Source organism: Arvicola amphibius, chromosome 14 (genome assembly GCF_903992535.2).
Source record: "Arvicola amphibius chromosome 14, mArvAmp1.2, whole genome shotgun sequence".
Taxonomy (NCBI): domain Eukaryota; kingdom Metazoa; phylum Chordata; class Mammalia; order Rodentia; family Cricetidae; genus Arvicola; species Arvicola amphibius.
The window spans coordinates 16,209,416-16,226,772 of record NC_052060.1 but is presented as its reverse complement, the minus strand read 5'-3'; the positions used below and the strand labels follow the sequence as shown (position 1 = coordinate 16,226,772).

Below are 17,357 nucleotides of genomic sequence, written 5' to 3'. Positions count from 1 at the left end.
CAGTTTAATATGGTGGCGCAAGTCTTTAGTCCCAACAGAGGCAGGCAGAATCTCTGAATTCAAGGCCAGTCTGGTCTACAAAAAGACAAAGTTAAGAAAATACAAAGCTACCCTGAGAAGCTGTGGCTTTATTCCACTTACGGTTCACTAACATTAACGTCCAGCCTGCTGCTGTTGTGGGTCTGACTATGCAATCAACCTTCCTACTTGGAAGCTGAGACGCAATAAAAGCTTCCAGAAATTGCTGAGCTGATTTTCGGTGGGTGAGGAGGAGCCATTCCAGACATCAAGAACTGTGCCTATGAAAACAGCAACTTTCAAAGCAGAGCCTTCCAGAGAGTGGCCCCATCGAAACCAGAGCCACTCCCCATCAAATGCTTACCCGTGTTTTTACATAGACAACCACCTGTGTTCAGGAGATGGGCCTGAGCAGAGAAAGGGCTGAGATCCTCAGGTGGCCAAATTGGCTGGTCAGAACTGGTAATGTGATGAGCACAGTCTTAAGACGTTGGTAGAGAAATGGCTTAGTTAGGAACCATGGAGGTATCTGCTTAGTCAAGTGTCTGGTTATCTTTTTGTAAAAGATTTATTTATTTATTATATATTATGTATACAGTGTTCTGCAGGCCAGAAGAGGGCACCAGATCTCATTATGAGATGGTTGTGAGCCACCATATGGTTGCTAGGAATTGAACTTAGTACCTCTAGAAGAGCAGCCAGTGCTCTTAACCACTGAGCCATCTCTCTGGAGCCCGTGTATGGTTATCTTGAGTAAATGACGTCACTGGATTCTGGTTATCAGGTGGAACCTTGGATGTATTGGAATTCCTAACTACTTAAGCTATTTTAAGGAAACACCCAGGCAGCTTTTTCTTAAGCTAATTCTATATGCCTAAAAGGCATATTTATTGTGCACATCAAGGGTAGACACTAGGATTTTGAATTGGTAAGCGACAGCAATTTTGGATTTTGTTTTTGAGAGCATCCTCCCATGTAGCCCAAAGTTGTGCAAATGCATAGCAGCCCTGTGTCAGCCTCCCAAGAAGTGGGCTTACAGGCTTGGGCCACCAGGCCTCCCCCTCCCCCTCAACTAACAACAATTTTAGGAGTCTGTTATCTTTCTTCCTCTGGGGCTTCCTAAGTAAAAAGGGTCAGGGGAGGTGTGACAGTGGCATTGTCTGGCTACTCTCCTGGTTTTTTCTCTAGTTCACATAAAAGATTTCTAGGACTTGAAATTTTCCCTTGCTTCGTTTCCCCACCCCTGTAGCCTTGATTCTTGCTCACATTGCATTTCCTGTTGCTAAGGCCTGTTTTTCCTGGCCTTCTTGGTAGTTGGCCTGGGAGGTACAGAGTTAACCCAGCAGGAGCTTGACCCTGTTTGGGGCATTCTCTACAGTAGGTTAGACTGTGTGGCCTCCTGTAGGGAACCGCTTTGGAGAGCAGCAGTAGCTTTGGTACGTCTGGAACTCTGGTACATTCAATCTTTCTTGCTATCTATTTCATTCCCGGGATAAATAGGTGCAGAGGCTTGTTGTTTTGTATTTGTTGTGGTAGCCCCACGCCCTTTAGTTTGTCTTATTTCTTTTTCCTAATGCAGCCGCTGTTAACCATTTTTTTTTTTTTTTGCCAAACATAACTGTACCTTGCTCTCGGGGTGCTAATTATATTTTGACGACTGAACAACCCTGATTTACCGCTAACAAGTAGCAAAGAGTAACACTAACCGAAGTGCAATTAGGTGCCCAAATACATGGCTCAAGGGCATAAATCTCCAGCCTTGAAATATTGAAGCCTGTGTGGCCCAGAAAAGTAAGGACTAGTTCTTGGCAGCAGCTCTTGTCCTTCTCTCCCACACGCACACACCTTTATCTAGAGAGACACTTGCTCGCCCTTCACCCCTCAACTTTGACTCCAGCCTTCCACTCTGTGTCGGAAAGCCAGAGCAGGGAAATGGGGGAGGGGGCGTGCCGCTCGCTTCCTCACTGGTTTATGTCCCTGGCAGTCTGGGGGAGGTGCTGGACAAGCGGCCCCAGTCCAGCTGCAGCCGACCCATGTCCGGGGCCCTGCCCTTTGCTCTGCTGCTCTTCACTAAGTCCCGAGGCTCTGGAGAGTGGGCGTGGGAGTAGCCCTAGTTGAGGCTCCAAGGTCCTCCCGGCTGTTTAGGGGGCCCCAGGCGATAGCCACGTTCGGATCCTGGCTACCAGCCAGGGGAGGGAGCTTGGGGTAAGGGGAGGGCCCTGAGGGAGGGGTCAGACTCCTTAGGAAAGAGTTAATGCGAAGAGGGGGAGGGGATAGGACGAAGAGCCCGAAAGGAAGGCTCAGGTAGGAGAAGGACGGAGGAGGGGTGGCTGGCGGGGAGACTGTGGCTGGCAGAAGCAGACGTCAGAGGTAGGGGGCTTTTCCCCTTTGCACCCTCACCCCAGAGCAGCCAACTCTAAACCGCGGCGGCGACTTTCAGTTTCATTTCCACGGACCCTCCTGCCTGGGCCGCAGCCGCCGCCGCGATGCCCAGCAAGTTCAGCTGCCGAAAGCTCCGGGAGACTGGCCAGAGGTTCGAGAGTTTCCTGGCCGAACGGGGACTGGACCTGGAGACAGATCGCGAGCGGCTGCGGGCGATTTACAACCGCGACTTCAAGCCCAGGTACGGACCGGCCCACCACGGGCCCCAAGGCTCCGGGCCAGCGCCGGGGCGGTGGGGCCACCTTCCCGCCGCGGGTGCACAGGGATGCAGCCCCGGGCCGATCGGGCCGGTCCGGTCCTGGCAGACCTCCTTCCGCGCCTGCCCACGCCCAGCCAGCGCCACCCCGAGCCCGCCCGCTCTGCACAGCCCGGCCGGGCGGGGAGGGGTCGGTGCCCACGCGTGGCTCGCAGCAACCGGGGCTCAGTGGTGGGGGAGGGGAGCCCCACAGGGAAGGCGCTGCAGGCGCGGGCTAAGCGCGGGGATGGATCCCCGCCCCCTCGTTGAGGGGCCACTGCCCCCAGGGTCCACGCTACGGGAGAGCTGAAGAGGCCCAGGGTAGGCGGGAGACTCTCCGGGAGCTTCAGGGTGAAAAAGAGCATAAACTGCGTAGGCAGTCAAACCTCCATTAGCACCTGTGGCTTCTCCATGGAGACCCAGGGCCAGGGACTGCCTCCTGGAGGCCCCTTTTCCCCATGGCTGAAGATATTTGGTTTCCTTTTCCTGTTACCACCCAAGTGAAAAATCAAAGAGACTTCTGTCAAACCATAGACGCGTGCTTCGAAACACCTCTATCAACAGGCTGCTGCCTTGGATGGAAGACGAAGAAGCAATTTAACTGGGATGGGTATAAAGAGTTGCACTAATAAATAGGGAAATGGGATTGGGACTTAACAGATTTTGAGAGACTTTGAGTTGCAACTAAAATGCCTGTATGGGTGAGATTTGGCCGCTGTGTTTGGGGGCAAGTCTTAGACGGAATTCGTAATGGCCGCGTGGCTTGAGGTTAGGGAGAACATAGGGATTGTCTATGTTGATCAGAATATTAGTTACTAATGAACATATGTCTTGAAAGGAGTGTTAAGAGGGTTGAGCAGCTTCTGAAAAAGAGGCGAAGAGACGATGCTGACCTGTTTTATGCTCCACATTCTGCTAGGCACTATGGGAACCCACAGATGAACACTGCAGTGAACATCAAAGGCTGTGATAGGCGCACAGCGTGTAGTCTGTAGTGTACCCTGTACTGTACGACAGGGTAAAGTGGTGGTGATAGAGACAGTCAGGACAACGTTGGAAGGAAAGAGCCCTCGCCACGGGATAGTCAACACCCGCCCATGTGTGTTCACCTATGCCTGTTAAGCGCAGGGGCTCTGAACACAAGTCCCTGGCAGGAGCTAGGGATCCATCCTTAGCGGTAGCAGTTGGAGACATCCGTGCCTTGTTTACTCATTGCACACCAAGAGCAATTCTTGCTATAGGCAGACAAGGATGAGAGAGTTGATCGGGTCACCAGAGCAGGGGAGTTCCTCACTAAACTAACTTTGGCTTCTTAGTACAGCTGAGATGGACAGACCTAAAGCTAAGGGTGGAGGGAGCCAAATTCAAAGTCAAGAAGGCGCAGACTTTTAAGTTTAACCTAGCAGTCTTTGTCAACTCCAAAACTGGTAAACTTTTCAGTTCCTGGCAGAAGGCAACTATGGTGGGTTGTATACCAAAAAAAAAAAAAACAAAAAAAAAAACTGTGCAATAGATAGAGGGATTGATCTTGATCTGTTTATTTCAGTCAAGTTTATTACCGCCCAGACTAGCCTCAAACTTTTGAACTTCTCCTGCCTCAGGTTCCCAAATCCTGAAATAGCAGATTTGACTTAAAGCGCCATTTCTGGCTGCTATAATGTGTTGGATTTTAAATCTTTTGTTGTTGGGGTTTAGTGTTTTGTTTTAGGATATATTTTATTTGTGTGTGCATGTGCACACTATAAGTATTCAAGTGCCCACAAGGCCTAAAGAGGGCATCAGATTCCCTGGAGCTGGGACTTCTATAGGCAGTTGTGAGCTGCTCCCCACAGGTGAGCTTGAGACTCTAACTCCAGTCACTGAGCTATCTCTCCAATCCCGTTTGGCTTTTGAGACAGAATTTCATGTACCCCAGGCTAGGTTCTAAATTACAAGGCTGACCTTGACTTTCTGATTTCTCCTTTCTCCATCTCTTGTGTGCTAGAATTATAGGCACGCCCCACTATAGCTGGGGTTTGCTCCTATTTTTTTTTTCCAATTTATTTTGCAGTGCTGGAGATTGAACCCAGGGCCTTGCATTTGCTAGGCAAGCAAACACTCCACCACTGAACGGCATCTGTAGCCCTAAGGTAATTTTTACTGTATGCACTTGTGTTTTACCCAAATAAAACTGGGAGACTGGCCTTGGCCTTGAAGGAAAGATAAAGTTTTAGTGCAGCAGAGGAGGAAGAAAGCCCCGAATGTGGGTTTATATCCTGTCATGAGACCTACTCAACAAAACAGGAATATTTGACTTGGGTATTTTAGAGACGCTCGTGGTGCGTAGTATGTTCCCCAAGTCACTCGAGAAAGCAGAAGTCGCAGTGGGTTTTATCGAATCCCCCTCTCTCCCAGCTGGTGAAGAGTTCTGCACGGATAGAGGCTAAGCTTTCTGTGTATTCCCCACCCCCTTTTTAATAGGGTCTGTACCCCAAACTGACCTTGATGGATTTGAGCTGTTTTCCCTTCTCCAGTACTGGGGAGTCTACCTAGGAAGGCTTTGCGTGAGCTAGACAAACACGCCACTATCGGTTGAATTCCATCCCCAGCCCCTCCTATGCAGTGTGTACGTGTGTGTGGATTGAACTTGGGTCATCAGATTTGATGGCAAAGCACCACTCCCCCTTCAGCCATCTCGTCAGCCCTGCTATATGTTCTGTACAACCAGACCGTGATTAATGGCTTCTTCCTCTAGAGTCTCATAGCTTACTCTTTCCACACCGCCAATAGTCCGTTCACAACCGGATTGCACTGCTTCTCATTAGAGCTCCACGCTGCCTTCCCCAGCACACTTACAAGTCCCCTGCCTTTACTTCTGCGTGTCTCAGCTCTCAGTCCTCAACATAGCGTTTGTATGTAGTAGACGCCCAGAAAATGCTAGCAGAATCCAATTGGATTCCAGTTGACCAAGAGTATGGGCTCTCGTGAATATAGCAAGTCAGCCTTCCCAGGAGTTCTGGGGATCTCCCACTAGGAGGAATAGCTGTTTCCCAGGGAGGTGACTTTATATTAAGTGAACAAGCCGGGCGGTGGTGGTGCACGCCTTTAATCCCAGCACTTGGGAGGCAGAGGCAGGCGGATCTCTGTGAGATCTAGGCCAGCCTGATCTACAGAGTTAGTTCCAAGACTGCTAGGGTGGTTATACAGAGAAACCCTGTCTCAAAAAACAACAATAACAACAACAAAACCCCCCCAAAACCAAAAGCACCTCCTAGGGCTGGAGAGATGGCTCAGCGGTTAAGAGCATTGCCTGCTCTTCCAAAGGTCCTGAGTTCAATTCCCAGCAACCACATGGTGGCTCACAACCATCTGTAATGAGGTCTGGTGCCCTTTTCTGGCCTGCAGGCATACACACAGACAGAATATTGTATACATAATAAATAAATAAATATTTTTTAAAAAAGCACCTCCTACCCAACGTTCAGGGAGCATCTTAGAAGAAGGCTGAGGAAAGTATGAGAGCAGAAATGGGGGCCGCTGTGCTGAAGAGCTGTCGCCTGGACATGACAAGACCTTGAACTCACCACAGAATTTCAGCATTGGCGGGGAAGGAGTTCACGAGGCCCCACCCCTAGCTGAGGACTTCTGGAGAGGGAGAGGGGAGGATCATTCTTCTCTTTGGGGCAACGGCATCTGGTCGGTTGCCCATGCTCTGGTGGTGGCACCACGGTCGTGTCAATACGGGATTCAGTGGGTTTTGCTTTTATGGCAGGGAGCAGTCTGAGGAGATGGCTCAGCTGGTAAAGGTACTTCCTGCCAAGCATGACAGGGCAGCTCGACTTCAGGCCCCAGGATCTCAGGAGAGAACCAGCTCCCCCAAGTTGTCTCCTCATCCCCCCCCCCCCGCCCCCGCCACACACACAGTAAAGAAAAGTGAATGTTTAAAAAGTTTTAAGTACAGAGGACATGAAATTGAAAGGAAGATGTGAGGATAAAAAAATTCAGGGAGTTGGAGGTGGGATGGAAGGTGAATATGATCAAAACATATGGTATGTTTGAAGTTCTCAAAAAGTAAATAAAATGTTAATCAAAAATAGGAGCTGGAGCGATGGCTCAGGGTTTGAGAGCACTTGATGCTTTCACAGAAGGCCAGGTTTCGATTCCCAGAGCCCATGTGGCTACACAATCACAGCTGTCTGTCATTCCAGTTCCAGGACATTATGACACCTTCTGGCCTCTGCAGGTACCAAACACACCACAGGCAGTGTGCAGATGTACTTATAACAAAAACACTTATTCATATAAAATAAAAATCTATTTTTTAAAAAATCAAAAGCAAACCAACAAAATAAAATAGACTGATGTAGTCAAGGTTTTAGAAATATTCTTGGCTTTTTGCACTGAGGGTGTTTTGGTGTCTTTCCCATCATCCTCAGTGAAAACTGCACTATTCTTGGTAGCCTAGTAGTTGACACAGCCTTCGTAAAACTGTGTCTGCCTGCAACAGCAATGGCCATACATTGTGTCCTATTGTTGACTTGTTGACTCTTGACTCTGTGTGTCTCTATGTGTGTGTGTGTGTGTGTGAGAGAGAGAGAGAGAGAGAGAGAGAGAGAGAGAGAGAGAGAGAGTAGGTCTAACTAGGTTGGGTTCAAACTGGCCACAATCCTCCTGCCTCAACTTCCTAAGTACTGGGATGGCAGGCACGATGGCTCATGTCTGTAACTGCAGTGGTAGAGAGGTAGAGGCAGAGAGAGCATCCCACAGGTCTAAGACTAGCCTTGGCTAAATAGCTAGGATTTGTCTCAAAAAGTCCCCCCAAAATAAATCCAAACCTGATTTTGACCCACTAATGAGAACTGCACCCTGAGTTTGTAAGACTCGATGTCGCTTTAAGATCACTTCCAAATCTGACACTAGACTCTGATTTGGTTTTATTGTTGCTGCTGTTTTGCTTGTTTGTTTTTGATTAGCTGCCATTTGAGCAACAAACAGCAGAGGCCAATAGTGGGGCAGCGGGCTCTAAGGACCTCTGTAAAGACAGGAAAGCCTGCTGAGGAGCATTGGCGTGAGTGCTGGGAATGGTTAAAGTGCCTTGTGGGTAAGTGATAGAGTCAGCCTGGGTGGTGATAATCCTAAGAGTGTCAGTGTTACAGCCCTGGAGCTGCAAGGGTGTCCTGGCTATACCTAGAGCCACAATAGGACAGCTCTGGAGGCTGGAGCTGCCGGAGGACCACAGCTCAGCCCTGGAGGGAGAGATGTCCTGACTTGTTCCAGGCGACTCATTGCTGTAGGACAGAGCCCTGGAGTGGGAGGTATCCTGATTTGTGGGTTAGTCAGGTGATTCCTGACTCCAAGGTGCCCTGGGTGGTTCCCCTGGAAAGAGCCTCTAAGGCAATATCCTAGCACAGCTATCTGTCTCCTGAGGCCCAAGATGTTCCTTCTGCTACACTCTGCTAAAGGGGAAGCCCTTGGAGAAGTGTAGCAGTCTCCTGCCAAAAGTTGTTACTTTTTCTGCTCTGCCTTGCTCAGTTCCCCAAGGGAACATCTCAGCAAGGTTCTACTGTTCTGTGCCAGCAAATGAAGATCTTCACCCAAGACTCTTTTGAGAAAGAGATTTATATTTATGCCTGGTGGTGGTGTCACAAGCCTTTAATCCCAGCACTTGGGAGGTAGAGGCAGGTGGATCTCTGAGGTTGAGGCCAGCCTGGTCTACAGAGCAAGTTCAAGAACAGCAGGGGCTACACAGAGAAACCCTATCAAGAGAGAGAGAGAGATTTATTGGGGAAGGAGAAGTCTGGTTTCAGGGTCAGGGCATGTTTCTTAAGTTCTCAGTTCAGGGATAAAAGTGTTTCTTTCACTAGCTCTGGTTTAAAGGCCAGGGTGGGTTTCTTTGGCTGGCCCCTTTTTCCTGCAATAATGGCTTCGTGTTGGAAAGAGTTGTGAGAAACAGACAAAGTCATGCATTTGGGTACTTAGCACACCACACCCAGTAAGGACTTAGCAAAGTGTTCTGCTGCATGTCATTGTAACTATGATCAGTGTGGCGTACCAAAGGGGGAAGTGGGTTTGTGCGCTGTGGAGTTGTTAGTGGGCATGTACCTGGGTCTGTGTTTGGTGCCCCTGCCTATGTACGGGATAGACCAGGCATGGGAGGAGAGATGGCAAGGTCAGAAGCAGTTACCAGAGCCTAGATAAAATGACAACAGATATGACGGGGCCACTTTCAGAAGCAACACAAAAGACATGTTATACAAGGTTCGTGGAAGATGTAATCTCGTCCCTTGGGAGGTAGCGGCAAGCTGGAGGCGAGTCAGAGCTCCATAGTGAGACCCTGTCAGCTCTGTGACTGACCAAGAAGGTAAGAATTTAAAAAAGATACTTTAAAAAAATATTTAACAGATGGTAGCAAAAACTAGCTAGCAAGTGTCATGTGCCTGGTGGAGGCAGGAGGATTGGGAGTTGAGGCCAGCCTGAAGTACAAGAGAACTTGTCTCAAAATAATTTTTTAAAAAAAGAATGTAAAAAATGTCAACAATTAGCTGGGTGGCGGCAGCACATGGCACTGACCTTTGATCCAGCACTCAGGAGGCTGAGGAAGGCGGATCTCTGTGAGTTTAAGGCCAGGCTGGTCTGCGTATCTTTCCAGCTAGGACTGTTACACAGAGAAACCCAATCTTGAAAAACTAAAAAAAAAAAAAAAAAAAAAAAAAAAAAAAAAAAAAAAAGATTAAACAATTGAAACTTTCTGCTGTTGAGGGCTGGAAGGCGGACATTCTGAAGCTCTTACTAATGAGAACATAATGCTGATCTAGGAGGCAATTTTGCAGAAATGACCAGTTGTACTGGGTGTGGTGGCAGAAGCCTATAAATCCAGCATTTCAAAGGCTGAGACGGTGGGACCATGAGCTGGAGACCAGCTTCTAGCTCCAAAAGAAAGTTACCTTCCTACTGAAGTTGTGAAAGTTCGTTCTTTCTCTTTGGCCCGCCCAGAAATCCTACTTCCAAGAGTGTGTCTCACTGGAATTGTTTAAAGGACAGGTTTGCCCATGTCTACCTACGATTATTATGCCACCCAAAGATGTGGGCAGCCTGCCTCTGTCCTCGAAGAATTGACTTCCCCGTTTAAATTAAAGGTGTCGTACTTTCCGCAACTGTTCAGAGGAGAAAGATGGCACCGTAAAAAATTATCCCAGAACTGTGTCTGTTTGTGTGTGTATAGTCAAGAGGGGTGCTCATCAAGTAACAGGTGGGTGTGTGTCCCCCTCCAGCACAGGTTTGGAATAAAGGCCCTTTACACTGCATGCGCAGTGCTGTCCGGCTTCCATGCTTAACTCTTTCATTGAATACCTTTCTCATTTCTCCTTATGCATGTGTATTAAACCTACGTAAGTTTACCTACCTAGGACTATTAGCTTCTGTCCTTTTTTTTTCCCTTTTTTTGTTTGTTTGTTTATTTGTTTTTTGAGACAGGGTTTCCCTGTGTAGTCCTGGTTGTCCTGAAACTCCCTCTGTAGACCAGGCTGACGTCCAACTCAGAGATCCCCCCCCCCCCCCCCCCCGCCTCTCCCTCCTGAGTGCTAGGATTAAAGGCGTGCACCACCACCGCCCATCTGTCATTTTCTATTGTTCTTTTGTTCCTTTCCACTGTAGACTCCTCCATATCCACATCCCAATTTTGTTCCTTTTAAAATTATATTTATTTAGTGTGTGCTTGTGTAGAGGTCAGAGGACAATTATGGGAGTCAGCTTTTCCCTTCCACCATATATATATATATATATATATATATATATATATATATATATATATGTATGTATGTATATGTATATATTATATATATATGTAGCTCTCAGGGGTGAGCTCAGGTTGTCAGAATGCTTGGCAAACTCCTTTACCCCTTATATCACCAGTCTTTTCTGTTTCTTTGGAGTTTTTTGTTTGTTGTTAGTTTTTGAGACAGAGTCTTGATGTGTAACTTTAGCTGGCATGAAACTCACTATGTAGCCCAGGCTGGCCTCAAAACTCACAGAGATCCACCTGCCTCTGCCTCCTGAGTGCTGGGATTAAAGGTGTACACCACTATGCTCAGCTCGGTTTGTTTTAGAGACAGTGTCTTACTGTGTAGCCCTGGAGAGTCTGCACCTTATTATGTAGACTAGGTTAACATTGGATTTGGGGAGGTCTTCAGCCTCTGCCTCCCAAGTGCTGGGTGTGAGTCAGCTAGCCTGGTCCTACTATGTTCTCTTCTGATTCCTCTCTCTCTACCCTCTCTCTCTCTCTCTCTCTCTCTCTCTCTCTCTCTCTCTCTCTCTCTCTCTCTCTCTCTCTCAGTTTCTTCTGTTTTCTTTTCTTCCCTGGCCTGTGTTGCCCTTGACTATTCTCAGACTACACTTCCCTAGGGAGGTCCCAAGCCATGAGTCTTTTGTTAACTACCACAGGGGACTCCCTAATATTATTAGATTCTGCCCTTGACCTTGGTTCAAACTCTCAGCTCCTGCCTCATATAGCCAGGGCTGCCTCTGGACCTCAGACATCTCAAACCCAGAATGGCCAATGCAAACGTGATGGTCCTTCTAGCTACTTGTCTTCTCCTTCCTCTGGGACAGTCCCAGAACTAAAGTCCTTTGGGTATTCCGGATGCTTCCCTTGCCACTCTCTATTCTCCTCCCTGTCAGTCACCAGATTCTGCTCATTTGCATTCTAAATGTGATCAGATCTGACCCTTGCTCTGTTTCTCCCACTGCCTCATTCAGGCCTTCGGTATCTTTTAACCAAACAACTGCAGTGGCCTTCTTCTAACTGGTCTCCCTGCCTACAGTCTTGCCTCCAGCAAATCCATCCTCCAATCCTGATGCCAGAGTGATCTGAAATGCAAATATGATCTTGCCACTCCCCTGCTTAAAACCCACCAACTGCAGTGGTTCTGTAACTACAGGGTAGCCTCTGACGAGGGCTGAAAGTAAGTCGTTACTACTCCTACCCCTGCTGTGATTAGACCTTTTCCTACTAATACAAATACTAACGCTAGCAGCTAATGTCGACCAGGTCTTTCTCACTATGCTTTCAAATGACTTAACCATCCTTTTAAAAGAGATCATAGCCTCTTCAATGTTGTCTGAATCATACTGCTCTCCTTTCTTGGGATGAAGGAGAGAGGCAGAGTTACAGGTGTGAGACATGGGGAGATGTTCAGAGCCACAAAGGACCTTACTGTGTGCTCTTTTAAGCAACCACTCTGATTTATCCCTAGTCATGGGTTCCTAAAAATCACCAAACAGTTGCTAGGATATATTGTAATAACACCAACGGTCCTAACAAGCACTGAGGGAGGATATCACTCCTCCAGATCTTGACTATGTTCATCAAATATGTCATGTGTTTGGGAGCATCCTCAGGCTCCTGGGTACCAGAAAAGGGACGTGAAGGACTGCTGAAAGTCAGGGTCAAGTCCAGACTCCTGGCCTGCCATGTAAAACTATCTGCATCTGCCCATCTCTGCCACCTCCCGTCATCCCTTTCTTTGAACCTTTCACTGTACTACAAGCCAGCTGTATGTGACACTAACATCACGCTCCCTTACTGAGGTCTGCTTCGTGCCAAGCACTGGGCTAATGGTTCCCTACAATGCCAGTATCTCAAGTGGGCCCCATGGTAGCCTTTTAAGGCAGGACTTCAATCCCCACCTTATTATTTTTTTGTTTATGAGGTATTTGGGGGGAGGGTGTTTTTTGGTGTTAGGGGTTGAACCTCAGGCCTCACAAATGCTAGGTAGCGTTCTTAACCTCCGAGCTCCATAGACCTCAGTAGTTAAAAGGAGGAGGAAAGCAAGGTGCTGGTGGGGTAGGGTAGCCCAGCTGAAGCAGCTGGAATGCATGGCCCCATCACCCATACCCATCAGTTTGCTCGCCTAGTGCTTCCTCTTGCTTGAGGAAAGCCCACTCAGATACCCGCCCCTGCCCCCAGACAGTCCTTAGAGGCCTGGCTTGCCCCCGTGAGCTGCTCTGGGCAATCTCAGTGACTTTGTCCCATCACACCACGCTGGCATGCATGGGTTCTCTCTGAGTGGTCCTCAAGGCTGGATCTAGGTCTGGCAGCTCGGAACCAGACTCAGGTGCAGTGCCTGGCACCCACCAGGCCTCTGTGAGTGTGTGTGGAGTAGACAGCGCTCGACATCGGGCACTGAGCCCGAGGCCGCCCTGCTGCCCACTTTCCTGTCTTCACCTCTCTAGGCACAAAGCCAGGCTATTTGATCTCGGGAGAAGAATCCTTTCCCTTCCTGCTTGGGTTCCACCTGCACCCGTTGACTTCCGGTGGAAACTACTGTCCGATCTGCCACCTTGCCCACACTCTGGACATCTCTGCTCTCTCTGACCCCTTTCTCAGCCCTCCCTACAGCCTGGGACCTGTCCACTCCTATGAACCATCTTTTTCAACTTCCCCTTAACCTTAGCTCTTCCCTCCGCCCTTTTTTTTTAATGTTCCCAAATAGTCCCCCTTTTTTAAAAAAAAAATCTGTTTCTTTCTGTGTGTGTCTTGCCAGCCAACAGCCCAATATTGGACTTTTCTCCACAGTGCTGTTTAAGGCCATTCTTTTGTGTTGGAAAGCCCCAATGCCTTGCTTTTTTAAGTTGTTGAAAATTCCTACCATCCCTACCAGAATCTCTGCCTCTGAGCCCCGTCCTGCCTTGAGCAGGGTTGGTGTGTCCCTACAGAGAACAAACAGCCCTTGGGCCTCCCCCAGCACCCTCTCTCCACAGCCACCCTGCCTTCCCTCACTTCCCAGTGTCCTCTGCTTCTAGCAGCTATGGGACCCCTGCCCCTGGCTTCTCCTCCATGCTGTATGGAATGAAGATTGCAAATCTAGCCTTCGTCACCAAGACTCGGGTCAGGTTCTTCAAACTAGACCGCTGGGCAGATGTGCAGCTACCAGAAAAGAGGCGAATAAAACCAGGCTCGAATATCAGCAAACAACACAGATCACTGTTGGCCAGGATCTTTCATGATAGGTGTGTGAGTGCATGCCCTGTGAGTGGGCTGGGGAGGGCAAGAGCAAAGGATGTCTGCCTTAAAAAACCAGTGGCTTTCCTTGAGCTATGGTAAGCTCCACCTCCCACCCCTACCCACCCCCAAAGGAAGAGAGGCAGGGAATTAATCCTGGGAGGAGGTGGGTTCCCAAGCAAGCCCGAAACCTTCCCCTGGGCAGTTCCCAGTCCAGGGTCTTCGCATCCCATAGCCCCTTGACTCCCCACTCTCCCCAGGGCTGAGTATCTTCATGGGAAGCATGGGGTAGACGTGGAAGTCCAGGGACCCCATGAAATCCGAGACGGGCAGCTCCTTATCCGCCTGGATTTGAACCGCAAGGAGGTGCTGACCCTGAGGCTTCGAAATGGAGGGACCAAGCCTGTTACCCTCACTCATCTCTTCCCACTCTGCTGGACACCCCAGTTTGCCTTCTACCATGGTGAACAGGACCTGCCCTGCCCACTGGGCCCAGGTGAGTGGCCTTGTAAGGTGAAGTAGCCCTTGGGTGGTCTGAGCTTCTCCGTCCAGTGGGCTCCTGCCTTGGGATGGGGGTGCTGTGGTTAGGGTCTCCACCTCACTCAGCTCACCTTCTTGCAGGTGAAAGCTATGAGCTGCATGTCTACTGTAAGACCAGCATAGTGGGCTACTTCCCAGCCACCGTCCTCTGGGAGCTGCTGGGACCTGGGGAGTCAGGGGCAGAAGGAGCAGAAACTTTCTACATTGCTCGCTTCTTGGCTGCCGTCGCCCACAGCCCCCTGGCTGCACAGCTGAAGCCCACAACCCCCTTCAAGCGCACCCCTCGGCTCACTAGAAACCCTGTATTGACCAACCGGATAGAGGAAGGAGAGAGACCTGACCGGTAACTGGATAATGACAGTGGGCACTTGGGGAGACCCCTGACTAGGAGACAGAGCCCCCTTCCTGAACTGCAGTTAATTCTCTCCCCTGGGTCTCAGATCCCTTTTGTGTCAGAGACACGAGCTGCAGGAGAGTAGCAGATCTAAGGGCAGTATGGAAATTCTTAAGTGTTTACACTGTGTAGAGAAATGGCTGTAGACCTTTCTTTTCCCTTCCTCCACTTTCCCACTTCCCCATCTACCCCATCTTTTTTCATGGTGCTGGGGATTGAACTCAGGCCTTTGTGCATGCCAGGTAATATTTTACCCCCAAACTACATCACCTAATCCCACTCCATTTGTTCTTAAAGATTCTATGTTATTTTTAATTGTGTGTGTGTGTGTGTGTGTGTGAGAGAGAGAGAGAGAGAGAGAGAGAGAGAGAGAGAGAGAGAGAGAGAGAGAGAGAGAGAGAATATATCAGAGGAGGCCAGAACAGGGTGCCGGATCACCTGGGGCTGATGTTACAGTCTGTTGTGAGCCACCTGATCTGTGGTGGGAACTAAACTCTGGTCCTATACAAGAGTAGCAAGTGCTGAGCTATCTTTTCATTATTTTTATATATAAAAGCCCTTTAGCTGCCACCCTTCTGTTCTGCCACCTCCCTCAGAAATGTAGATATCTAACAGTGAGTGCCAGGCATGGTGGCGCAATGGTGGTACAAGCCTTTAATTCCAGCACTTGGGAGGCAGAGGGAGGCGATCTCTATGAGCTCCAGACCATTTTAATCTGCACAGTGAGCTCCAGGTCAGGTTGGGTGGCTCACAGCTGTCTGTAACTCCAGCTCCAGGGGACCTGGCACCCTCTCCACACATGCAAATCCATAGAAAAATAAAGATTTTAAAACAATCAGTAATAAATGCAAACCATGCAATAAGATCTTTATAATTATAACATACATTCCTCTTATTAACAATATATATGTAGCTGGACAGTGGTGAACACGCCTTTAATCCTAGCACATGGGAGGCAGAGGCAGGTGGATCTCTGTGGATTTGAGGCCAGCCTGGTCTATAGAGTGAGTTCCAGGACAGTCAGAACTGTTATTTATATTGAGAAACCTTGTCTTGGAACACCAAAGGAGAAAGAGAGGGAGGGAGAGAGGCAAGGGGAAAAAACAGTATTAAGATTGACTGTTCTGCCAGGCATGCCTTTAATCCTAGAATTTGGGAGGCAGAGACAGGTGGATTTTTGTGAGTTCAAGGCCAGCCTGGTCTACGAAGGGAGTTCCAGAACAGCTAGGGCTGTTACACAGAGAAGCCCCTATCTCAAAAAATGAAAAAAATAAGCTTGACTGTTCCTGAATGATAGGAATGTTACTTGGTTATTATTTAAAACATATTGTTTTGTTGTTGTTTCTTCAAAAGGAGCATATATTGTTTGTATTTGTTGTTTATTTTTGGAAGAGCTGGGCTGTGTAGCCCAGGCTAGCCTGTAATTCATAAAGCAGTTATACTCATTCCCGGTGCTAAGTGCTGGGATCATAGGCCTGTACCACCACACCCAGCTCACAAAATACGTGTTTTTGGGGCTGGAGAGATGGCTCAGAGGTTAAGAGCATTGCCTGCTCTTCCAAAGGTCCTGAGTTCAATTCCCAGCAACCACATGGTGGCTCACAACCATCTGTAATGGGATCTGGTGCCCTCTTCTGGCCAGCGGGCATACATGCAGACAGAATATTGTATACATAATAAATAAATAAATATTAAAAAAAAAAAAAAAAAAAAACAAAATACGTGTTTTTGAATAGTTCGAATATTAGATTTTACAAAAATGAGACTGGACTAACCTTGGACCAAGCAGCTGCATGAGCTAGGGAGCACTGAATCCCCTGGATGGCTGCTGATCCCACCACAGGAAGCACATATACCAAAAGAGTGGAATAATGCAGAGGAGTGTTTCCTGAACACTCCACAGGGACTTTTCCAGTCTCTGAAGGTGAAGGGTTTCTGTGTTTGTGACGAGTTTTCTGCCCTCCCACAGTGCCAGGGGCTATGAACTGGAGCTAAGTTTGGCCCTGGGGACCTACTACCCACCCCTCCGCCTCAGGCAACTGCTCCCTACCCTTCTTCAGGGACCGAGTATCTTCACGTCCCCAAAGGAGGTTGCTGAGATCAAGTAAGTCCCCGCACTTTGTGCCACGTGCTCCCTTGTCATCTTCTCTCTCCTGGCTTCTCCGTCTGTGCTCATTGCGCTCGTTCACCTGAGCAGTGCTTGGTGCCCACAGCATGTTCAGCATGGGGGCATGAACGAATGGGAAGGGTAGAGCCCCAGCACAGGGGCCGTTGTCCGACCCACCCTGTTCCCGCCCCGACTCAACCGTCCCTACCAGGGCCCAGTTGGAGACAACCCTGAAATCCAGGAACTATGAGGTGAAGTTCCGGCTGCTGCTACATCTGGAGGAGCTGCAGATGGAGCATGACATCCGGCACTATGACCTGGAGTCGGTACCCATGACCTGGGACCCTGCGGACCAGAATCCCAGGCTGCTCACACTGGAGGTCAGGGCTCAGACCTTACCTCGTGGGAAAGGGGGGGCCCACGACAGTCAGCTTGAAGGAGGTTAATAGGCCGTGATCCCTGACAAAGGGCATAGGAAAACATACCAAAAGGATGAAATAGTTCCTGTTTCAGAGGGTATAGACAAAGCAAGGTGAGCTTCCTGTCTCCCAAAATGTGCCAAAACAGGACAGTGATTTTGTTTCTATTTTATTTATTTTAGGCAGGGTCCCACGCAGCCCAGGCTAGCTTCAGACTTACTGTG

At 48.8% G+C, this 17,357-nt stretch overlaps 1 protein-coding gene across 4 annotated transcripts in view; it reads left to right on the top strand.

Moving 5' to 3' along the window:
• The first annotated feature begins 1,438 nt into the window (after positions 1–1,438).
• Mov10 (Mov10 RISC complex RNA helicase) overlaps positions 1,439–17,357 on the top strand; it is a 25,058-nt gene continuing 9,139 nt past the window's right edge. Inside the window, exons 1-7 of one of the 4 annotated variants that reach the window (XM_038311107.1) lie at positions 1,439–1,454; positions 2,424–2,641; positions 13,478–13,681; positions 13,934–14,169; positions 14,295–14,556; positions 16,577–16,711; positions 16,926–17,094. In XM_038311107.1, coding sequence (XP_038167035.1) covers positions 2,505–2,641; positions 13,478–13,681; positions 13,934–14,169; positions 14,295–14,556; positions 16,577–16,711; positions 16,926–17,094 — 1,143 coding nt within the window. In that variant the 5' untranslated portion in view covers positions 1,439–1,454; positions 2,424–2,504. The other 3 variants (XM_038311106.1, XM_038311105.1, XM_042054154.1) reach the window with 3 other exon arrangements.